The sequence below is a fragment of the Sciurus vulgaris genome, assembly GCF_902686455.1.
Source record: "Sciurus vulgaris genome assembly, chromosome: 2".
Lineage (NCBI taxonomy): Eukaryota > Metazoa > Chordata > Mammalia > Rodentia > Sciuridae > Sciurus > Sciurus vulgaris.
In genome coordinates, this window is record NC_136462.1 from 82,500,613 (window position 1) to 82,526,161 (window position 25,549).

Here is a 25,549-nt window from a genome sequence, read left to right on the forward strand (position 1 = left end):
GACCCAGTTCATCATCCCCTCAATATCCCCCATTGGAGTGCTGCCAGAAATTTCTGTGTGTAAGACACATTCCTGTTTTGGAAAAAAAAAAAACAAGGAAGGTAGGTTTCCCTGTTCTAAAGATTTTAAAGTAGCCTGCCATCTTCTTTATGTCAGAGTTTTCTTCTTATAAATATTATTCCTTAGGAATTGAGATTCAGGATTATTATAATCTTTGATCCCTAAATACTTTATATATAATTCCTTCTCTGTTTTCAGAAGTGATTTTTCTCCATTCTAACTAGAAGACAGAGTGATTTCAATATCAGCGTAGATAACCAAATCAGCATAGGCAAAGAAAGACTTTTCTCTGAGCCTTAGCATAAGAAAAGAACTCCCTTTGTTCAACAAAAATATTGTTGCACAGTGTTCACAAAGCAGTCACTTAGGAGATCCTCCTATAAGTCACTAGCTGTCTGCATACCTTCCTCATTGCCACCTTCATTTCTTGATTCCTTAGAGTGTAGATGACAGGATTCAGAAAAGGGGTCAGAACTGCATCAAATATAGCCAGGAACTTATCCAAGTGAATAGAGGGATAGGGCCATGCATAGATGAATATCAAAGGACCAAAGAACAAGACGACCACAGTGATGTGAGCTGAAAGTGTGGACAGAGCCTTGGAGGAACCAGCAGAAGAGTGTTTCTGAACAGTGAGAATGATGACAATGTAGGAAGTGACCAGTATGAGGAAGGAGCCCACAGAGATGAAACCACTGTTAGCTGTGACCATGAATTCCAGTCGGTAGGTGTCTGTGCAGGCAAGTTTGATGAACCGAGGAAGGTCACAGTAAAAGCTGTCCAACACATTAGGGCCACAGAAGGGCAACTTTACCACAAAAGTCAACTGAACCACTGAGTGCGTAAGGCCAACCACCCAGGCAGCCACTGAAAAGAAGATGCACATTCTTGGGCTCATGATGGTCAGGTAGTGCAGAGGCTTACAAATGGCCACATATCTGTCAAAGGCCATGGCTATGAGCAGCACCATCTCCACACCACCAATGACATGGATGAAGAAGATCTGTGTGATGCATCCTCTAAAGGAGATGACTTTGTGCTTCCTGAAAAGGTCATAAATCATCTTGGGGGAAGTGACAGAAGAAACACCAAGGTCAATGAAGGAGAGGTTGGCCAAGAGAAAGTACATGGGAGAATGTAAGTGTGGCTCAGAAGCCACCGTGAACACAATGAGGGAGTTTCCCATCATGCTTGCCACATAAAACATGGAGGAGAACACAAAGAGGAGTAGCTTTATACCCCAGGAGTTGGTGAGTCCCAGGAACACAAACTCAGACACCACAGAGTGATTTGCTCCACCCATTGGTTTTGTTGGCAGTGCTTGCTACCTGAAGGAGAACAACAGAAGAAAATACAAATTATGACAACTACATTAATAGACCAGGAGGAGAGAAGTCAAAATCATGAAAATCTCTTTATACTTTAGCATTAAAACTAACCTAAAAGACATGGCTCGCTGGCCCTCTAACTAGGCTCTGACTGAGACCGACCACCCTCCCGACGCTGGACCCAGCACCTCAGCTACCCGAGGTCTGACTGAAGTCGCCAGCAGTGCTGTGGGTTGTAGGGTGGACCCAGGAGAGGAAATGACAACATTGACCCTCCAGGAAGCCATTGATCTGCTGACAAAAGTCAAGAAAAAGATAAAGCCAAGAATTACAAGGAAACACTCCAGCTCTACCAGCCTGCAGTGGAGCACTCTCTCCACGCAATCACGTCCGAGGCTCACAGTGACAAGGCCCAGGAGAGCATGCTAGCTGTGTGCAGTATCGAGACTGGGCAGAGAGGCTGAAGGATTATTTATGAAACAGAGAAACACGGCAAGAAGTCAGTAAAAGAGAATCAGAGTGAGGGCAAGTGCAGTGATGGTGACAGCCAAGGGGATAATCCAGAGGAAAAGAAATTGCAAGAGCACCTGAGGGGTGCCGTTGTGATGGAGAAGCCCAACATGGGATGGGGTGATGTGACTGGGCTGGAGCAGGCTAAGGAGGCTGTCGAAGAAGCTGTCATTTGTCAATTAAATTCCCACGCTTGTTCACAGACCAGTGCATCCTTGGCGAGGGATACTGCTCTTTGAACCACCGTACAGGGAAATCCTACAAGGCCAAAGCTGTGGCAGCAGAGGTCAACAACTCTACCTTCTCTGTGTCTCCTCAGACTCGATGTCTGAGGTTGAGGGAAAGTGAAAAGCTAGTGGAGAACCTGTTTGAGCTGGCGAGGCAGCACAAGCCCTCAATCATCTTCGTCGAAGAGGTGGATTCCCTCTGTGGGTTCCAGAAGGAAAAGGAGAGGGAGGTTGCCCCAAAGATCAAAACAGAGTTCTTGGTCCAGATGCAGGGGCTGGGGAATAGCAATGATGGGACTCTCATTCTTGTGCCACAAACATCCCTTGGGTGTTGGATTCAGTTATTAGAAGGAGGTTTGTAAAGCACATTTATATCTCACTGCTTGAAGAGGCTGTCCATACCCAGATGTTCTGATTGCATCTGGGGAGCATCCCCACAACCTCACAGATGCCAACATCCACAAGCTGACCCAGAAGATAGAAGGCTACTCGGGTACTGACATTAGTATCATTGTAAGATACTCTCTTATGCAGCCCCTCAGAGAAGTGCAGTCAGCAACACACTTCAGGAAGGTCTGTGGTCCTTCCCACACCAACCTTAGCATTGTGATTGATGACCTCCTGACCCCATGCTCTCCAGGGGACCCAGGGGCCATGGAGATGACTTGGATGGATATCCCTGGTGAAAAATTCTTAGACCTGTGGTTTGCATGTTGGACATACTCCCGTCTTTGGCCGCCACCTGGCCCACAATGAATGAAGAAGAAATTCTCAGAGGACTTTGGACAGGAAAGTTAAAAGCTTCTTCGCCATGGGTGAAAGCGAAGGTAGGAGGTTGATTGGGACACATCTACAACATTCCTACATTGGTGATCAGACAGGGCTCCAGGGCTCGTCCTAAAGTCACTACAGTGTCTTCCCGCTATCTGACCACTAGCCAGGGAGCAGAAAGTGAAGGGTCTCCATAGCTGCAGATGCTGTGCTGCGGTCTGGCACACAGGGCATACTGGCTCTTCCTACTTCTCTCTCCTGAATGCCGACCAGTTCCTTTCTTTGCTCCTCCATGTCCTTATTTTTTATTTTTGTTCCCCTAAATTGATGCTGCTTTGATTTGTCTTGTTTATAAAGATAAAATCCCTGGAAGTGTCAAGGAGTAGTAACCAGTCCCCAGGACCCTGCTCCTTTTATGCCCAAGTTCAGTTCCTTGGAAACAATCTGATGAATAGTAAGAAAAGCCATTCCCACCCTCCTAGGTTTGCATCCAGGGCCCTGTGTCTTCCTGGCAAGAGGAAGAGATGGCTTCTGTGAGCACAAAGCTGTGCTGACAGCTTTATCAGGAGAGAAGGCAGGTGCATCTTCATTGCTGCCTTCCCCCCAAACCCTCCGCCACCCACCCACCCCCAGTGTAAGAACACTAAACCCAGCCACTGCCCTGGGTCCCTGTCCTGGAAATGGTCTAATAAATCCTTTTCCTTTCTTTTATTTTTCCCCTTTTCCCTTTTTAGAAAAAAAAAATCTAAAGATCAACAGGTATATGAATAAGTGTTTAACATCAATAATCATCACAGAAGTGTAACACAAGAATGAAAGAAATGAAAAGAAAAAATTAAAAACAGAATTATTACATAATCCACATTATCATTTCTGGATTAATATCCAAAAGAAATGACATAATTATATCCCAAAAATACCTTCCCATATTCATATTCATTCCAGCATTATTTACACTATCCAATATATGGAAACAAGTTAAGTGTCCATTAGTGGATCCCACACAGACACACACACACACACACACACACACACACACACACATGCACACAATGGAATATTCTTTAGCCTTATAGAAAAATGAAAACTTGTGTTTGCAACAATATGAATTAATCTGGAGGTTATTGGACTAAGAGAAATTAAAGAGACACGGAAAGACAAATACTGAAAGATCTCATTTATACTCCGAAAATAAGCCGTGGGTGGGTGGGGAGGTGGAATGGGAGATACAAGTTTAAAGGTGGGAATGCTCAGTTAGGAGGTCGGATCTCTGGAGATCTATTGGGCAGCGTGGTCACTATGGTTGATAATGACAGTGTCCTTTAAGATACCTAAAAGAGTAGGTCTTGAATGTTCTCACCACAGATGAGTATGCCAGATGATGACTGTGCTGATTAGTCTGACTCAATATGATTTCACTATATATGTATATCAAAACACCACATTGTGCATCATAGATTTATACAATATTTGTCATTTTTTGTTGGCAAGGACGTGGGGGAAAGGTACACTTATACATTGCTGATGGGACTTCAAATCAGTGCAATCACTCTGGAAATCAGTATGGAGATTCCTTTAAAAATTTGGATTGAAACCGCCATTTGACCCAGCTATCCCACTCCTTGGCCTATACCCAAAGGACTTAAAATCAGCATACTACAGAGATACAGCCACATCAATGCTCATAGCAGCTCAATTCACAATAGCCAGACTGTGGAACCAACCTAGATGCCCTTCAATTGATGAATGAATAAAGAAACTGTGGCATATATATACAATGGAATATTACTCAGCCATAAAGAATAATAAAATTATGGCATTTGCCGGCAAATGGATGAAACTGGAGAATATCATGCTGAGTGAGATAAGCCAATCTCAAAAAATCAAAGGACAAATGATCTCGCTGGTGAGCAGATGATGATACATAATGGGGGGTTGGAGGGAGGCAAGAATGGAGGAAGAAAGGACTGTATAGAGGGGAAAGAAGGATGGGATGGGTGGAGGGAAGGAAAAAAGTAACAGAATGAATCAAACACCATTACCCTATGTAAATGTACAATTACACAAATGGTATGCCTCTACTTCATGTACAAACAGAGAAACAAGTTGTACCCCATTTGTTTACAATAAAAAAAATAAAAATAAATAAAAAATAAAAAAATTTGGAATGGAACCACCATTTGACCCAGCTATCCCACTCTTGGTATATATCCAAAGGAGTTAAAATCAGCATACTACACAGTCACTACATCAATGTTTACAGCATTTAATTTACAATAGCTATGCTCTGAAGCCAAAGTAGGAGCCCTTCAATAGATGGAAGGATAAAGGAAATGTGGTATACATACACAATGGAATACTACTCAGCCATTAAGAATAATAACCTTATGCCATTTGCCAGTAAATGGAGACTATCATGCTAAGTGGAATAAGCCAGTCCTAAAAAATTCAAAGGTTGAATGTTTTCACTCATATGTGGAAACTAATCCACAATAAGCAGGAAGAGGGGAAGAATTGATATTATTCAGTAGATTAGACAAAGGGGAATAAAGGGAAGGGAGAAAAAAAGGAAACACAGTAGAATGAATCCAAAATAATTTTCTTATGCACATCTATGAATACACCATAGTGAATCCCACCATTGTGTGCATACACAAGAATGGGGTCCTAATTAGAAGAAGATATATTCCATTCTTGTATAATTATATAAAAATGAATTCTACTGTCATGTGCAACTAAAAAGAACAAATAAAAATTTAAAATTAAAAAATTCATCATTTTTTAGATCTTAATGAAACTAGAATGGGGAAAAAATCACCCATTAAACCTATAGATTTTGAAATTGTAACCACACAGAGAAGTTGGTGGCTGTCATACAAAATTGTTCAATTCCATGCAGTATTGTGTCAGAATTTAGTCTTTCTGCTTTCTCCCAGAGAAATTGCAGTAATGTTTCTCACAAGATAGAAAATTGGTCAACATGGGAAAATGTGATTCAACTCCAAATTCTTTTAATTTTTCCTTCAAAACACAGCCTGGTTCAGTCACATGAAACTATTCACCTTTTCTCAACCAGCGTGTCTACCAAGACCACAAGATTATTCTGACAAATAAGCCCTTCCTTCCTATTTCCAACCTCTGGAAAACATTATCATCAAAGTTTCTTTGAATAACAAATAGCTAGAAGGTCTTGCTTTATATTATTAGCATTTGCTTTACATCCTTTTAATTTGGTGGACTGCTGACAAAACTAATGCACCAGTAAACTTCTTAGGGATAATGACCTATTCATATTTAGATTCTCTGAAGCAATGAAGAAGGGGTCCACAGAGAGGGGCAGGTCCATGAACTGTCAATTACCAGTTTGGATCCCCTTAGAAACAGAGATGGATAATAAGCGTTTAAAGCTTCTCTAGCAATTTGGTTACAGAGAAAAATAAATGCCTGCTGTTGCAGTCTACTAAAGTATCAGTCCATGAAGCACTGGGGGGAAAAACCTAAGACAATGTGACAGTCATAGCCCTGGAGAACTCAGCACAGGATCTGGAGGCTTTACCCCGTGAGGAGCACTGTGGTGTAGTAGATCGCATTTTGTTTAAACCTCTCTGAAAGTACTTACCACATTATATTGTAATTTTGATTTTATTTAAAGGAAAACACATAATGTAGTGGACAGAATATCAGCTTTGGGTTCAGAAAAACAAGATTTATTCCATGGTGCAGTCACTGACAAGTTAATATTAGGCAGAGTATTAAACTTTTGAGTCTCAGTGTATTTATCTATTGAACAAATTAAAAATAATGTCTTCTTATTGTAGGGATAAAATAGAGATCATACTTGTCCTTTCAGTAAGTGGGTATTCCATATGTATGTTTCAGTAAATATTAATATTACTTTACTTTCTTTCACCTATCCCTTATAGTACTTAATGCATGAAATAAATGAATAAATAAAAAGAGATGGTATTGATAGGCACATAGCATTAAAATATCATATCTAAAAGATATTTTAAAATATATTAACTGTCTCATTCTAATGTTATAATACATTATAACATTTTTTCTTTTAGTGATCAACAGTAAACTTTTAAATGTAAATTAATTTTCTCTTAAAGAACACGGTATTTCTTTTTCATTCTGACTACAAATGTAGTCCATTGTTAAGTTCTCCTTCTTAACTAGACTATAATCCCCATAAAGTTAGAGACCGCATCTGTGTTCTTCACAGTGTTTTCCAAACTTACTTAGAATCACAACAACCACACAACAGGGACACATAAATATTTAATGAAAGATAGAAAGAGATGTATTTGGTTTCAGTAAAAACGTAAGAAAATGTATCTAATTATATGATTGAAGAAGATAGGCAACAAGACCATGCAGAGTTCTGAAGTGACAGAGAAAAATAGAAAATATGGCATTATAAAAATGAGTAGGAGTTACAGAAAAATAAGAAATAAAAAGATTAAAAAGAAAATTCAAAAAACTATGAAAATTGGAAATTACACATATTCTGTAATTCTGAAGACAAGAAAGAAAAAGCTCACTTTAAATTAAGTAAGAGAGTTTCTGAAATATGATCTACACTGCTTTTTGGACACATTCTTCAGAAATTATAGGATTATAAACAAATTGTAGTTCTACATCTCCAGGAGTCTTGTAAGTACTCTGGGGCTCTTAGAAGAGTTTCTTCATCAGCTGTTAAATTTACTTGTCTTTGGATCTCTGATCCCATTAACTAGGTAAGAACCAAGAAAAGAGAATGAGATGTAACTATGGAATTTGGATGTGCCAAATAGATGAGACTATATCCATCCAAATATCAGGGAATATAAAAACTCATAAAGCTAGGGTCATTACAGTTTTAAAGTCACTTAACACAGGGTCAGAATCCAAATCACAATCCAGAGAAAAGTCATACAAAGGTTTCCATAGATATGACACTTATTCACAAAGAAGTCATTAATAGATTCAGGGGAAACTCCTGAAGGGAAGAGGTTACAACTATCTTCTCTTATAGACTGGCTGTACTTCAAAATAATTTTCTTAAGTATATTAATTGCATTCATTTTTAACTAATTAAATAGATGTGATGTAAAAGACAAGAACTCTTTACCCTGTGTTGTAATTAATCCCTTTCCTGAGCTATTTAGAATTTAGTAATCCTCCAAAACAGATTCCCAGACATTCAATCCTTATAAAGAGAAAAAATGAGTAATAGGGTTTTAAATATAGTTTTCAGGTTAAATGGAATCTATAGACATTTCTCAGATTTAAACAAGGTGCTTCTTCCTCCTCCTCTGTCTAGAAATACTGTAAGTTCATTGTTTCCCTAAGTTCAAACGTCTATATTTTTCCTCTTCAAATTGCCACAAAATCATCTCTAAATCCAAGTAAACTCTAGCTCCCCTCTGGTTTAAGAACACCTCTACTTTTTGTTTATTAAGGTGGAAAATATACATAATCTGTATCCTTTCCAATAAGTGCTTATATACATGAATAAACAAAGTCACCCTATAGCTTTCATTTTGCAAGAAAACAAACAATACCTTTGACATTTACTCTTTGATTTTCTTTCTCACTTACTTGCAACCCCAGAAAGATTCCAATTCGACAACACTCTTTAAACTCTTCTCCATTCTTCTTATGATTCAGAGATAAAATTGATACAAAAGTTGGGTACTGTGGCATACGCCTATAATTCCAGCAGCTCAGGAGGTTGAGGCTGGAGGATCGAGAGTTCAAAGCCAACCTCAGCAATTGAGCAAGACCCTAACCAACTTATGAGACCCTGTCTCTAAATGAAAATATAAAAAAGGGCTGAGGATGTGGCTCAGTGATTAAACGCCCCTGTTTTCATTCCCCAGAACCAAAAGAAAAAATAATTGATATGAAAACTCTAATTCTAAACCAGAGAAGAAACCAAGAAAAATCAACCTGGTAGCTTTAAGAATTATTTTGTTTTGAAATTTTTAACATCACATTCCAAAATTATGTTACATTGGAAAATATTCAGCTCTGTGTCTATCGTCTCTATGTCAAATTTTACTTCTGTTCAGGTGTTTCTGAGACTTTTGCACTGGGCAAACTTGATAAGTTCCTAGTAAATTTGCTTCTAGTTTAAAACAATAATCAGTCTATACCCATCTCTTTTGAAAAATCAATGGGAAAAAAAATATTACCTTTGTTTTTGCTTGTGGGGGTTGTTGTTTGTTTTAGTTTTCATGTGTCATTGTGTGCCATTTTTTGCCTATTTATCAAGTGGTAGAGGATGTGATCATTGAGGTAATCATCATTTATAACAGAATGATTAATTGTGACCTATGCAGAGTCTAAATATTTTAAGTGTTTAAAAGCTTTTTAAATTTTCCTAATTTTTTCACACTTTCCCAGGTACGATGTGGTTCAGATCTAGCTCAAAGTCGGTTAGCCTTTTCCAATATGTTCATGAATTTTTTCACAACTGTTCTCCTGTGCTGTTCAATTCCTTTTCCTGGATATGACTTCCCTTTAGGCTGGACTCACACAGACCCTTTAGGATCTGACTCGTGTTCACAGAAGTTCCTACAACAGAGTCATATCTCAAACTAAAGCCACACTTCCCATTGATAATTTGTTTCCATACATCCATTTTACCTGTACAAAAAGAACGGCATCTTCTGGGATTTAGATTTTCCTCTGCTCTCTAACATAAAGGGCCACATAATACCCTGCCATAGAAAGACATGAAGCTATTTTATATACCAGAAGAGACAGTGACCAAGTGATACCAGAAAAATACAATAGCTCATGGCTCAGGGACTTTTTCCCTAGAGAATTTTTTTTTTTTTTTTGATCAGTGCAACCAAAGGATCTAAGAATGCATCATAAAATGCTAGCAATAAAGAGGGAAATAAAAAAAATTGGGGGTACTTTTTGCTACTTTGTTGTAAATATTGATAATTTCACACCACATTCCATCTCCAAAAATAGGAAAATATTAACTCAAAAAATAAAAAATAAAAACTACAATCAACTCCCAAAAAGCCAGTGAGCTAAATTTTTGGTATCATTTAAGTAGTAAAAGAATATTTATAATTACTATATTTTATACAATAATATATTGTGGAATTAAGGATGCATATGTGCATTTTGCTGTACAGAAGCTCATAATGAGATTTTTAGGCAAAAAAATCAAGTCTATTGACTTTTCACTTTGTACCCTTTTACCAGTCAGAGCCCTGCCAGGATCAGAAATGGCACACTCAAGTTAGGTACCAAGAGAAGAGCTTAATGAAGGTGCACAGTAGGGCACAACAGTGTTGCAAGTGGAGTTAGGACAAATAAAAGTTATCCTTTTACTCTCTGCATCTATTGTTGTCCTGTATCCTTGGGTAAACAAGGCTAGCAAATAAAATGAAATCAGAAGAAATTTCACATCACAGAATGGTTATTATATAATTGCATAGTAATATAATATGTATGGTATATTATGTAGAAAATCATGGAAGTCTGAGCACACTGCACATGCAAGTTAATCTTTCCTTTCACACAATATACAAAGCCTTTTCTGCTCTAGAGCCACCTGAAAACTTGTAGCCTTAAAAATTTCCCAGTGATATACATTGACTACAAAATCCAGAGAAATTCACAAATAATTGGGCCTCTTTCCCTGCATTAGACATTGCAAAGTGCAGAAACTTTAGAAGAGATATTCTGGCATGTCCCATATCAATCAGAAATGATTGGAACTGGAGAATCACGCGAAGTGAAATAAGCCAGACTCAGCTTCTCTCATATGTAGAAGCTAAAGCAAAGTAGGAGGGTGGGGGGAGAGGAGTTGGCTCTCATAAAGACAGAGGGAAGATCAGTGGAATAAAAGAAAGAGATTGGGGGGAAGGAAGGAGGGATGAGAAAGGGAAGGAATGCAGGATGAATCTGACAAACTTACACAATGTATATGTATAAATATCCCACAGTGAATTCCACCTTTATGTATATCTATAAAGCACCAATTAAAAAATAGAAGATCAATAAAATAGAGGAATGGGGATAGGAGGAGGGAGGAGGAGGAGAGGAAAACAGGAGGAACAAAAATTTTAAAAAGGACACAATCATAGATATGGACAATGGGTCTCTGAAGCAAAAAATTACTGTAATTAAGGGATAACTTGAACAGACTGATCAATAGTGCCACAGAAAGGGTACTCATGGACTTATGGATGCTATGGAAAGGGAGTGGGGGAGAAGTGCTGGGAACTGCTATATTGTGTGCATATATGAATATGTGGTAACAAATCCATCGATATGTACAAATATAATGCACCAATTTTTAAAAAAGTGAAGGAAAAAAAAAAGAAAAAGAAAATATGCCAGAATAGAGGGTGAGTCTTCAAATTGAAAAATTTGACTGGTTTGTTTGTTTAGGGTTCATATTAACTATACATAAAATTAACATTCATTTTGACATAATTATAAATACACGGAATACAATTTGCTCCAGTTTAGCCCCCAGTACTTGTCCTTACCCTACCCCTCTTCCCTCCCCCTGTTCCCTTTCCTCTATTCTACTGATCTTACTGCTATTTACTTACACTCGTTTCCGTTTTAATTAGTATCTTATTGATATGTATAATGGTGGGATTCACTGTGGTATGCTCATGTATGTACATAGGAAAGTTAGGTCAGATTCATTCCACTGTTTTCCCCTTATCCCATCCATCCCTCCCCCTCAATCCCCTTCTACTACCCCTGACCTTTCTTTTATTTTGATAAAATCCCCCTCTTTCTCTCTCTCCCACTCCCATATTTTAGACTAGCTTCGCAAATCAGGAAACATTCAACTTTTTACTTTCTGACTATAGCTTATTTCACTTAGCATAATAGTCTCCAGTTCCCTCCATTTACAAGCAAATGACCTATTTTCATTCTTTATGGCTCATTAGTACTCCATTGTGCTTTATCCATTCATCTGTTGAAGGGCACCTAGGTTGGTTCCATAGTTTCACTATTCTGAATTGTGCTTTATAAATATTGATGTGACTGGCATCACTGTAGTACACTGATTTTAGATCTTTTGGATGTATAATAAGGAGTGAGGTAACTGGGTCATATGGTGGTTCCATTCCTAGTTTTTTGAGGAATCTCCATACTACCTCCCAGATTTATTACCCTAATTTGCAGTCTTACCAACAATGTATGAGTGTATCTTTTACCCCACATCCTCACCAACACTTATTATTATTTGTATTCTTAATAATTGTCGTTCTTATTGGAGTGAGATGAAGTTTCAATCTGGTTTTGATTCGCATTTGCCCAATTGTTAGAGATGTTGAGCATTTTTTCATATATTTGCTGACCATTTGTATTTCTTTTTTTGAGAAGTGTCTGTTTAGTTTTTTTGCCCATTAATTAATTGGGTTATTTGGGTTTTATGTTTTGTTCATTTGTTTTTTGTTTTGTTTTCAATGCTAGGTTTATTTGAGTTCTTTATATATTCTGAATATTAATGCCCTATCTGAGGAGCAGGTGACAAAGATTTCTCCCCATTCTGTAGGGAGAAAAATGACTGAAAATAATTTTATTCATATATATATAAAACTGTTAAGATGTTGGTATATTTCTTCTTAAATCTTCCTTTTTGCATTTAAAACTACATTATGCAAAATAGATCACATGGTTCTATAACCTTGGTCATTGATAATATGATATGTAAGTCTTTTCATGATGATAAATGTACTAACATGTAGTTCTTGGTGGCTACATGATAACCTATTTTATGGATATAGATACATTGCTTTAGACAGTATTTTATTGCTGGACATTTTCCAATTTAAGTTATGAGCAATCATGTTATAAAAACATTTGACATACTTCCTATATAGATGGCTTTGATTACTTTCTCCTGACAACTTAATAGAAATGAAACTGCTGGGCCAGAGGTATTTGTGAGACTTGGTCACATATTATAAACGTGTCCCGTATAATAGTTGGATCAGTTCAAACTTGTGTCACCAACAGTGAATTAGAGCACCAGTTATTCCCACCTTTGAAAACAAAGGATATATAAGTAGCTTAAATATTAGTAAACCTGAAGAACAAAACATGTTACCTACTGATCCATTAAAATTCTCCCCTACTTTCGTTATGAAATATTAGATATTTACTAAATGGAAAACATATACTTGACTTACAAAGTATCAGATAAGCACTGTGTGAGCTTATCTGTTCATATTGTTGCATTGCAGTTTGCTTATTTGTACTTCTATTTAGCTTTCCATTATGAAAATACAATTCATTATTAATTCTCTTGTGGTGGACATTTCTGTGGTAGTTTTTTTCTAGCAGGGACAGTATACATTCTTGTTTGTCTCCTGATGTGCAGTTTTCAGGGTCTTTCAGGACACAGTAACAAAAATACAGAAACAAAAGTTTTTAAGACATAGGGAATGAGAATGTTCAGCCTTATAACATTAGTATCAAATTGTATTTCAGACAGGTTGCATTAATTTATATTTACAGGGATTTCTTCATTTGTGCCAATCTTTTCCATTGTGAGAGTTACTAATTTTCCCCATCAAGTGAATACAAACTGGTATCTCATTGTGATCATAATTTGTATTTTCCTCACTATTAATAAATACTGTGTTTATAATGATCTTTGCTGTAATTGCTCCAGTTGTGTCTGAGATTTTTAGTAGATATCTTTTTCAGGTTAAGGAAATTCCCTTATATATCATATTAGCTAATTTTTTTTCTTTTAAATCTTAATTGGTGATGAATTTTATCACTTGCTTTTTATTTATGAGATGATTGATTTTCCTCTTTAATTAATTACATCAATGTATTTTTAAATTTTTATCAATCATATAATCCTAGTATTAAACACCATCCATGTTGTATTTTCTTTTTTTAACATTACTAAAGTTTGCTGTAGACACTATATTTGATATATATTACAAATATATTTATTTTTATATCTGTGTTTATGACTGAGATTGGCTAATAATTTTTCTTTCTCACACTTTTCTTTTTGGAACCAGGATTCAAACCCAAGGCCTCGTATGTGCTAGGCAAAAGTTCTACCACCGACCTCTAGCCCCAGCCATTTTATTTTATGTTTTTGAGACAGGGTAATTTTGTGCCCAGACTGGCCACAAACTTACAATCCTCCTGCTTCATCCTCCCAAGTAGCTGTAATTACACACATGTACCAATGAACCTGGTTTTATACTGCTTTTTGGGTATGAAGGTTATGGGGTCTCATAGAATAAATTAGGGGTATATTCCCTTGTTATCAGGAAGAGTTTACATAAAATCAGAATCTCTTCAAAGTTTGATGGAACTACTTGCTTTAGTACAACTCCCTGAGTTTGGGGAAATAGACTAGTTATTCAATTTCTCTAAAATTATAAGATTATTTTAGGTTTACTTTTTTTCTTGAATAAATTTCAAGATATTTTAGTTTTAAAGAATTTTTTCTCTCATATAATTTTAAAATTCATTGGCATAAAAAATTTTATAGCACTTTCTCTTTTAAAAACTCTGCTTCATCAAGTAGATATATATTCCTTTCTTGTTCTGTGTGTATTTGTGTGTACGCATTATGTGGGGGTATAAACTTTTATTTTCCTTGATCAAGTTAACCAGAGAATTGCCTAGTAATTAGTCTTTTCAAAAACCCAACTTCTGACTTTGTTGAACTTCTCTATTTCACTTTTATTTTGAGTGGTTTCAATTTTGCTCTCTGTCTTCTTTCTTTTAATTTATTCTGTTCTTTTTCTAGCTCCTCATCTTGGAAAATGGGATAATTAATTTTTTGGTTTCCTATTTTCACATATGTGCATTTTCATTTTATACCACACAAGGTGAGTTCTAAGTATTTAAAAATAACCACAAATCCTTCATTGAAACACAAATGAAGAAATTCTAAAACGTCCCTGTGGACTGGACATGGTAACACAGGTTTGTAATCCCAGTGACTCAGGAGGCTAATGCCAGAGGATGACAAGTTCAAGGCCAGTGTGGGCAATTTAGTAAGACCCTTTGTTAAAATAAAAAAATTAAAAGGACTATGGATGAACCTCAGAGGTTGAGTGCTTGCCTTAATATGTGAGGCCCCTGGTTTAATCCCCAGGACTTCAAATGTGTGGGAATTAAAATTCTATATCCCTTTTATAAACCTTTAATTTGTCAATATTGTAGTCAGAGACTAAGGTCTACCTGAAGCTAATTCCTTGAATATATGTTAAGACTACTTTGTTCTCTTACTTGGTCAGATTTTGTAATTGCTCCATGTGTGTTTGAGAAAAATGTGTATTCTCTCGTTGAGTATATGAGTTCTGTATATCTCAATTTTATCATGATTGTGGTTCAGTCATTAATTTTGTTCATGATTATTCAAATTAATTCAAAACATTACTATTTTAGTCTGCTTGACTTACAAATGTAAGTGTAAGAAATGTGTCGAAGTTTTCTGTTATGTCGTATTCCATCAATGTTGCATAAATGTCGCCTTTGAGCAAGTTTTTCTTCATGTGTTTTGAGATTATGAATTATATGTGAATTTAGAATGTTCTTGGCAAATCGAACCTTTTATCATGTAGTAATACTCTCTCCTAATGCCTTTCAATTTAACTTATTTATTGCCTGCTATGAACATAGCCATGGTAATTTTCTTTTTGTTGTATTATTTGTTTCAACTTTGTCTATATTCGCTTTTAGATATATATCTTGTTAACAGCTTACAAATTTGGATTTGGGGGGAGAAGCAGGTGGTGGGTATTAAACCCAGGGGCACTTAACCACTCAGCCACATCCCCAGCCAGTTTTATTTTTTATTTTGAGACAGGGTCTCACTAAGTTGCTTAGGGCCTCCACTAAGTTGCTGAGGCTGGCTTTGAACTTGCGATTCTCCTTTCTCAGCCTCCAGAGCCACTAGGATTACAGGCATGCAATACCTAGCTTGGCATATATATAAAAAGCTAATTTATATTTATATTTATATTTAATTTAAATTTATATATATATTTATATATTTAAAGCTAATTTTGACATTATCTACAAATACGTAATGACCAAACTTACTTCATTGAAGATCTTATGACAGCTGCTCATTGGTAGAGGTTGCATCTATAAATGACCAAACATTTTCATACAGGTATTGGTTGTAAAATTATTCTAAACTGTATCAGAAAACAATAACAATGCCAATTTTTAAATTAATTTTATTTCAATTATGCAATACCTGTATATGTTGTCTAATGATCAGAGCTGGGTTATTAACATTTCCATCTCCTTCAATAATTTTTTTTTAATTTAGATTAACACAAAATAATTGTACATATTTACAAGGTATAATGGTGTGATATTTCAATACCAATATACAATAGATACCCATCAAATCATGGTAATTAACATTTTCATCTCCTTATCATCACTTTGCATTTGGAGCCTTCAAATGCCTCTCTTCTGGTTATTCATAAAATATATAGTAGGTTATTGTGAAATGTAGTTACCCTATTGGGCTACAAAACACTAGAACTTATTATTGTTATCTAACTATGTTTTGTTATTTCTTATTCCACCTCCATTTCACCCTTCCTAGATTCTGGAAACCTCTATTCTACATTGAAATCAAATGTCTTTAGTACCTACATATGAGACCAAACATGCAGTGTTTGTCTTTCTGTGTCAGACTTATTTTGCCTAACATAGTGTCCTCCAGTTCCATCCATTTTCTTGCAAATGACAGAATTTCATTCTTCTTTATGGTTGAATAGTACTCCATTGTGTATAGAAATCAAATTTTCTTTATCCATTCATCCACTGATGGGCATTTTGGCTGATTCCATACCTTAGCTTTAGTAAATAGTGCAGCAGTAAACTTGTGTTCAGGTATCTCTTTTAAATGCTGATTTCATTTACTTTGGATTTATACCCAGAAGTGGGATTGCTGGACCATATGGTAGATCTATTTTTAGTGTTTTGAAGAACCTCCATACTGTTTTGTACAGAGACTGTACTAATTTACATTCCCACTGACACCGGATAAGAGCCCCCTTTTCTCCACATCCTCATCTGCATTTGTTCTTTTTTGTCTTTTTGATGATAGCCATTCTAACAGAGACACATATTTTTTAAATGACTATTAAGTATTGACTACCTGTTCTGCATAGTGAGCCTGCTTTCTTGTCTTTACTGGTCAGGTTATGAGAGTGTATGGGGTGGTCTTCCAGTTGATTAGCCGTAGCTCTTTGTAAGAGTTAACATGAGGCAAAAATCCCTGAAGAATGATGGCAATAACAGAATCAGAGGGAAAGATCACAGGACTGTGAGAGAAAAGGATAAGACCCTTTATTAAATATGGTCAAGGAAGGTTTTCTGGAAAAGTTATATTCATTTGAAAATTGTATGACCCGACAGTTCCACTTCTACTCCAGTAATTAGCACTATCAGGTGCTGACGTGAGGCAAAAACTGTTAAAATTCTCTGATGGAACACTTCTGTAGTCTGAGGTTCTGGGTTTGGAGCCTTGTGGGACTGCAAAGCATCTTCAACCCAAAATTGCCAATGCTTTATGTTCATTTCTCATTTCCCAGATCCTCATTGAAGATGGTGTTTTTGTCATGAAATCTCTAGTTAGTTCTAGAATTGGTACCCTTTCTCCTTCCAGTTCTGCTTCTCAAGTATTCTAAAGTGTTGGATTTCTCATCAGCTACTTCTATTGACTTATTTTGAAACAAAAATATTTCTGTCCATCTTTCTAGGCACCACTTCATTTGGTGGCCTAAGTTCCTTTTTTCCTTCTGTTATTTTGTCCTTTTTATTCCCTGGATGAAAAAGTGTGGACTCTGAGGTATATTTCCCAGGAGAATCCAATCAAGAGAGGACTGACTATTCCCTAGATTCACTGTTATCATTTGGTCACCAACAGTCAAGGTTGCTAATTAGAATATTTTGTACTTGAGGAAAACAACAGAGGCTCTTTGTATTAGAAAAGGTTATGATCTGTCACAATGTGAACTCCTCTAAATCTAGAAAAACACACCCACTTCAAGTCCTCTGTGTAAAATGTATGTAAATCAAATCCTTCACCATTTCTAGACATTAATTCAACCTGTTTTTGAATAGTGGATCTACTTTCAATTATTACTCAGTAATTATCTCCTTTCTTAATTTAACCCACAATTTAATTCTTATTTGACAGGTTTGTTTCACATGTTTTCTTCAGAAGGCACGGAGAAGAATATAAAGATGATATAATTATGGCTTTTGTTAAAGGTATTGGAGAAATTTTTTTTCTTTTTTTTTGGGGGGGGGAAGACAGTAAGTTAAATCTTGAATGAAGGGTAAAATTTCAACTGGAAAAGACCATTCCAGAAAGAGAAAACAACATGATATTTTCATGTTTTCTCTTCCATATTCATTTCTAGTTTCCTACTCTACATTTCTTTTTAATTTTTTCATAGTAGATAAATTTATAATTGTATTTTCAGTTTCTGTGTAGTCTACACTCCCAATTTCTATTATTTAGTTCTCAACATCACTCAACTAATCCCTAATTTTCTTCTTAGTTTTTTTTAATTTCTCCCAGATTTTTGACAAAACTGATCTACCATCTGCGGAGAGTAGATTAGGTTCTTTGGTCTGACTCAGGTAAGAGAGAGAGAGGTCTGGTTCTCACTGCCTGTCTTTGCAAACTGAATGAACATTTCATATTTGAGTGTGAATCATTTTGATTCATCTGTTTTTTCTTCGTCTTCTTTTTTATGTAAACCAGACAAAGCTGACAGTGAATAGTAAGCCTCAATTCTCATGAGAAATGGCCACAAGAAGCTAGGATCTGACATAGGCAATGTTTCAGAAGTGAAGTGCTAACTCGTTTTGGGCAATGGGGGCTAGGTAAGAGAGAGATATGGCAGCTCAGAATAGTCAGGAAGCAGCACAGTTAGGAACATAAATAACTAAATTTAAATATGATGAGAGTTGAACTTGCATAAGTCCAAGCAACTGCACTGATTTCCTCCCAACACCTCACGTAGAACTGGCTCAGCACGTGAATGGTTTATCTGAAAAGGGTCTGGAAAGGATGATTCTGGAGGGGAGGAATCTAGAGGAGACCAAATCTGTGGGAAAATGACACAGTGGAGGTCTTTGGACTGCCAGAGGAAGGTCTGAAGGCAGAAAATAACTAAATAGGAGTAGATGGCTCTGTAAAAAGGGATGGTAGAGGAGGAAGAGATGTGTTGTAGATAACAAAAACCCACTTTGCCTGGTATGAAATCTTATCAAGTTTTATCAAGTTATTCTGATAGTAAAAGACACTTTCTCAGGTACCTTAGAAGTATCTTTGACTTTAGGCTGTTAGTGACTTAGAGTAGTGTAATGAAAAACACCTGGAAACTGGACTCAGCTTGTTCTTGAGTATTTTTCTTTAAAGAGGAATACATATGCATAATTTAAAAATCTATAAAAGTAGAAAGTAGCAACTGTAGAAGTACAAATGCATATTAGAAAAAAATTTTAAATAGAAGACAGCAACTGTTACAAATTTTGACATTTCCCTCAGATGCTTTTTTTATCCACTTCAATTTTTTTTTTAATTGCAAGAATTGGGCTTGAATTTAACACTTGGCTATGCAAAATCAGGCAACTCATTTATCCTCCTTCAGCCCTTATTTTCTAGTGTGTGAAATATGGACCATTCCTCATCAATTATTTTGCAACAAAAGACATGAAAGACTTTTGGAGTCTATAAATGTTTAGGAACAAAGCAAACTGACTTTATAAATTTTAATACTTTTTATTCTGAAAGAAATGGCTTAAAGTCAAAAATAAAAAGCAGCATTTATGATAGGGCAGAACTTTTAAAAAATTGTCTTCATTGCAATTATGAAGGAGAATAAGAACATTCTCAATTGAGATGAGTTCCTACCTGCCAGGGCTAATCACAGGGACTAATGATATTCTTGATCTCCAGAAGATATGCTACCACTATATTATAGTATTAATGTTTCCTAAAGCCAACATAAGATCAGAATTAACAGAAACACAAACTACAGATTCAGGAAATTGATTATAATCAATTATTAAAATGTTTTAACCAAGATTCATTGAGAAAATGAAGTGTAGATACTAAAGAGAATCAAAGGACTACTAACATTTAAAAAGTACTAAGAATGAGATGCTATATTGCTAAAAATAAAGTTTATTTTTTTCTGAATATCATAAGATTAGGGAAATGGAAATAGTTTTTTTAATTAGATGGCTGTGTCAGTGACCAGAAGATTTAGTTGATGACTCCTTTGGAATTACTTCATATTAGAAAAATTTCAATATCTGGTACATAATAGTAGTTGCCATCTCTACTGGATTTAGCAAAAGTAAATGGTCCTAAATAATCATCCTAAATAAATTATGCCTGACGGTATGAAGTGGAGTGAATAAAACCACTTATGAAACAGGCCTAAACAGGCTTTATCAATCAGACTTCTGCATGTATTTAGAGTTAAGTTGTACACTCAGTCCTGATCTGTTCTCTGACCTCCAGGCATTGATGATTTGTGTCCTTCCCTATATTAATGACACTAGTTAGAATTCTTATTTGAAGAGGTGTCTTCTTTAATTCCAGCCTGTAGAATTAGACATTACCATGGGGAAAGATGACAGTCTGTGCACATCCTTCCATTTACAGTATTTCTCAGGAACTGGGAAATAGAGAACAGTCAAAAATGATGCAGAGAGATCATAAGGATGAAGATTTTGCTACTCGTATTTACTGATTCTCATAAGGCTGTTTCAGAAACATAAAGGAAGCTGTCAGAAGTTAAGAAGGAGGTCACGGATGGGCAGTGGAGCAGACGGTATTAATGCTGAATAAGTATTTCTTAAAAATAGGAGCATACAGGGAAATAACTGGAAATATGGTATATAGCCAAATTATAGTAGGACAACTTCTAAGCATTTTTTGATGATACTAGTTATATAATTAAAGTATTACTTAGGAAGAGTGATTTTGGGGTCATATTCATGCTAGATGGGGAAAAGTAAACTGTCCTGAATTACAGGAATTCAGTAATCCATTCAGGAAAGCAAATGAGAGATTTAAAAGAAGCAGAACAGGTGGGATGCTTATAATAACACATCTGAAAGAAATGTCGTATTGGACAGTAGAGATAAGATTGAGTTTTGTTGTGGTCATATAAAACTTTACATGAATATGATTAATATACAAGCATCTAGGTGATAGTGCTTAGTACACTGTAGTAAATATGACTCTATTGTTTAGGAAAGAATGAGGGGGAAATGTACATTCATGCAGATTCAGTCAGCATTAATGTGTTAGGGATATGACTAGAACTTCCATATACTCATTCCCTTTCACACAGGAATAAATCCTTTGAGGAAGGTATAAAAACCGAAGAGAAAGTCCCCTAGGAGAAGGGAAGAAGGAAAGATCTTAAATGATGTTCTTATGAAGGATGAAAAACCAGGACATGCCAAAAGGAGGAATTTGGGGACTAGAGCTACCAGGAGAGTTTAGTGACAATAAACATGTATATAATGCATCATTTTATCTAACATCTATTGCATTCTCACCATGTCGAGTACTGTTTTGTTTGTTTTTCTGTTGTTTTTATTGTTATTTTGTGGGGTTGAGTTTTCAGCCCTGGAGATTGAACCCAGAAGGTACTCTACCTAAGTCAAATCCTCAGCTTTATTTCATTTTGAGACAGGGTCTTGCTAAGTTGCTGAGAATCTTGCTAAATTGCTGAGGCTGGCCTAGAACTTGTGATCTTCCTGCCTCAGTCTCCAGAGTCACTGGGATTACGGGCATGTGTCACCACGCCCAGCTCAAAGGCTGTTTTAAGTTCTTTACTCATAGCAAGTTTGTTCCTTGTAGTATTGGGGATCAAATCCAGGGCTTCACCCAAGCTAGACAAACACTCTACCACAAAGCTACACTCCCAGGCCCAAAGTATTGTTAATTTCAATGTAATGGATGCATATATTGAGATATAATGAGATGAAGTAACTGGTTTGATAGGGTAAGTGATGGAGTTAACCCAGCAGTTCAGATTGTGATTCTTCATTTTAAACCAATACATTACATTTGTCTTTCTGGATCATTGAATGTAAGAAAGAAAATTAACAAACTACTTTACATAAGCTGCATAGTGCCCCAAATTTAGATTTGGACAAAAGATTAAAATGAATAAATTTTGTTTTAAATTCTAGCTTTTTATCTCGAAGAGATGTCACTTGTTTTCAAGATCAGACTTCATTGTGACAGAAAATATTTGAAACGAGTTCAATTATAAGTTTGGCTCCTTAAAAAGAATCATATTCTTAAGATAATTTTTCTTTGAACATTTCATCACAAAGCAATAAATAAGAATATTGTTATTGGAGCTATAGTTTGCTTCCAACACTAATACCATGATCTTTCCGAATTTCACAGATGTGCAGTTACTTTTCTATTGTAGAACTCAAGTTATTCCAAAAACATTTAACAAGAAGTCTACACTGTGTTAAATTGGAGAGATAAGAGTGAAAATTACCCAACCATATATACTGAATAAATCTTGAAATCAGACAGTTGATTTGGATGACTTCCAAAATTCTTGTGAAATCCTTTATAAGTGTGAAGAACAGAGTAAATACACATAGTATTAGGCTGATCTATGATACAGGACTGCTGCAAGAAGCAGCTACTAATTTTGATAAAACACAACAATAGTATGTAAGGAGACTCAAGTGAAAGATGGACTAGACTCTCTGGAGCTCAACAATTCAGAAATAGACTTTAAAACAAAAAGCATAATTATCACTGAAATTCAAGCCAAGTCTGGAAATTAAGAAGCAAGCGGTATCTTAAAGCACATATCCTTAAGATAATGAGACAGAAAATGTTCAAACAGGAAGGATAGATTCAGGAGGCATGAAGTGCAAAACCAATAGTAGTTCCAGAAAGATTTTTTTCAAAAAATTTTTTTTAATTTGAACTGAGGAGAGAGGTAAGAAGGAGGGAAAGACAAGTATTCTGAAGTTCTCAATTTGGTTGATGTGGTGGAAAGATAGGAAAGAAATAGGTCATACTGCTATGTGCACTAGTTGGTCTCTTATTTTAAAATAAGAAGAGGAAAATATGTAATGAAAAAAGAACAGAAAAGTACACAGGACTTCCATGTTAGTAAGAGGGTAATGAGATGCATATGGTCTTAAAGCAGCAAAAATCAAAAATCAGAAAGCTATCTTTTTGTTGATGATATGATTGCAAACCTAGAAAACATAAAATAGTTCAGGAAAAACAGAACTCCAGAATGTTGTAAGGTACCCACCTATTATGAAATAAATGAATAAATAAACAATTTTCTCCTTTTCAACAGGTTTCAATTTTGAGGCATAATTTCCATGTGCAAATCAGGAAGTATAAGTCTGTTCATTCCCTGATAGCCTTCTTAAATTCTTAAGTAACTTGTTCACATTCTACCTTCCCGATGATACACTAGAGACCAAGCTAAACCTGAGGCTACATGTTTAAATGACACCCAAGACCAAGACATGGGAAAAGTTTCTGGGGCGAGTTCTCTGTGACTCGAGCACAGTATAAACTCTTCACTGTACAATGGCAAGGTGACCTTCAGTTTTTGACATCTGGGACATTACTCCATAGCCAGGATGTCCTTTTCCACTTGAAAACTTTCCCCCTCCTCGTGTGCTCCTCAGGTAACAGTAACTGCAGGGTCATCCTTGCACTTGAAGTTGATGGATGGAGGAAATCACTCAGTGGTGTCTGAATTTGTGTTGCTGGGACTCACCAGTTCTTGGGAAATTCAGATTCTCCTTTTTCTGTTCTTCACGACATTTTATGTAGCAAGTATGCTGGGAAACCTTCTCATTGTGCTCACGATCATCTCAGACCGTCACCTACACTCCCCAATGTACTTCTTGCTGGCCAATCTCTCCTTCATCGATACAGGCGTGTCCAGCATCGCCACTCCAAAGATGATTTATGACCTCTTCAGAAAGCACAGAGCCATCTCCTTGAAAGGCTGCATCACACAGATGTTCTTCATTCACACCGTGGGAGGGACGGAGATGGTGCTGCTGACCGTCATGGCCTACGACCGCTACGTGGCCATCTGCAAGCCCCTCCACTACCTGACCAGCATGAGCCTGAGAACGTGCACTTCTCTCCTGGCTGTGGCCTGGACCATTGGACTCATCCACTCTGTGGTCCAGCTGGCTTTTGTTGTAAACTTGCCCTTTTGTGGAACCAACAAAATGGATAGCTTCTACTGTGATTTTCCTCGGTTCATCAAACTTGCATGTGCAGACACTTATAGACTGGAGTTTCTCGTCGCTGCCAACAGTGGATTCATCTCCACGGGCACCTTCTTCATCCTGATGGTGTCTTACGTCTTCATCCTGGTTACGGTTCGTAAACACGCTTCCGGTGGTTCAGCCAGGGCCCTTTCCACTCTCTCAGCTCACATCACTGTGGTGGTCTTTTTCTTCGGTCCTTGCATCATTGTCTATGTGTGGCCCTTCCCTGCCTTACCCATAGATAAATTTTTAGCTATATTTGATGTTCTTATCACTCCTTTTATGAATCCTATCATCTATACCTTTAGAAATAAGGAGATGAAAATGGCAATGAGGAGACTCTATTTTAAGGCTTTAACAAGCTTTAGGAAGAGGTTTTTTTACACAAAGACCTCTGGGTTCATATTGGCAATTCTTGGAAAGTAACTTTTTAATTAAAAGAGTTCAAGAATCTTTTTCAATTTAATGAGTGTTTTAAATATGCATTGTGAGCTGTATCCTTAAGGACTTTATTTCCACATGGTCAGTCCTTTCTAGGGAACCCTTGCTGTAAGGATTCTGAAAACATTGAGGAGTGAATTCAGCCTTGGAATGTTAAGTTTATAACTGGAAATATTGTCTGTCTTTGAAGATCTTGGGGACAGTGATTGCTGAAACCTCACACACTAGGCATATTTCCCATTCATAATGTTGGACATTCTTCTATTTGACAATGACTCTCAAACACATATGTCTCTTAATACACATATTTAACTATATTCATGCCCTGTGATTCTCTCACCTAGAGGAACAAACAAAATGAAGATAATTACCTACCCAGGTCTAATAATTAGAGACTTTTAACATCTGAATTTGTTCACCCACAGATTTAGGTAGTACTAAGGTTTTTAAATTTAGCTAGAATTGGAAATAGAAAACAAAAAGTGGGGTAAAATCATGGAGACACAACTCAGTAAGCCATAGTAGTTTTTATTTTCCAATGAAATGTTTTGAGACCAGATGATATAAATTTGTATAATACTCAATATTTATGACAGTTTTCTACCCCAATTATTTCCTAAACAATATCCATTATTTGTATATTACAAAGAAAACTATGTGACTATTAAATGATTACAAATAGATTGACCATTTGGGAGCTAAAAAGAGGAGTACTGGTTCATGAATAAGTGAATAAAATGAAAAAAATCTGTTTCATGTGAACTATGTTCATAACTATGAAAAGTCAAAATGCAAAAATTATAACAAACTGTATTATAAAACTGTCTGTAAATGAAGAGATATAAAGATATAATGAAGAAATACATTAAACTTTCTATGAGATAAGATTTATTATATACAATT

General features: G+C 36.2%; 2 protein-coding genes and 1 pseudogene across 3 annotated transcripts; 2 read left to right on the forward strand and 1 right to left on the reverse strand.

The window, feature by feature from the left end:
- Positions 1-424: 424 nt before the first annotated feature.
- Positions 425-1,369, reverse strand: LOC306653424 (olfactory receptor 4F3/4F16/4F29-like; the record flags this gene model as incomplete). Its single annotated transcript, XM_079126427.1, has 1 exon — positions 425-1,369. Exon 1 carries the CDS (start codon positions 1,361-1,363, stop codon positions 425-427), a length of 939 nt encoding a protein of 312 aa, XP_078982553.1. The 5' UTR covers positions 1,364-1,369.
- A 277-nt stretch (positions 1,370-1,646) lies between these two features.
- On the forward strand, positions 1,647-2,923 carry LOC306653361 (vacuolar protein sorting-associated protein 4A-like; annotated as a pseudogene). Its single transcript has one exon. The product of its transcript is annotated as a vacuolar protein sorting-associated protein 4A-like (transcript).
- Positions 2,924-23,644: 20,721 nt separating this feature from the next.
- LOC306653679 (olfactory receptor 4F3/4F16/4F29-like) lies at positions 23,645-24,631 on the forward strand (the record flags this gene model as incomplete). Its single annotated transcript, XM_079126680.1, has 1 exon — positions 23,645-24,631. One exon carries the CDS (start codon positions 23,645-23,647, stop codon positions 24,629-24,631), a length of 987 nt encoding a protein of 328 aa, XP_078982806.1.
- Positions 24,632-25,549: the final 918 nt, after the last annotated feature.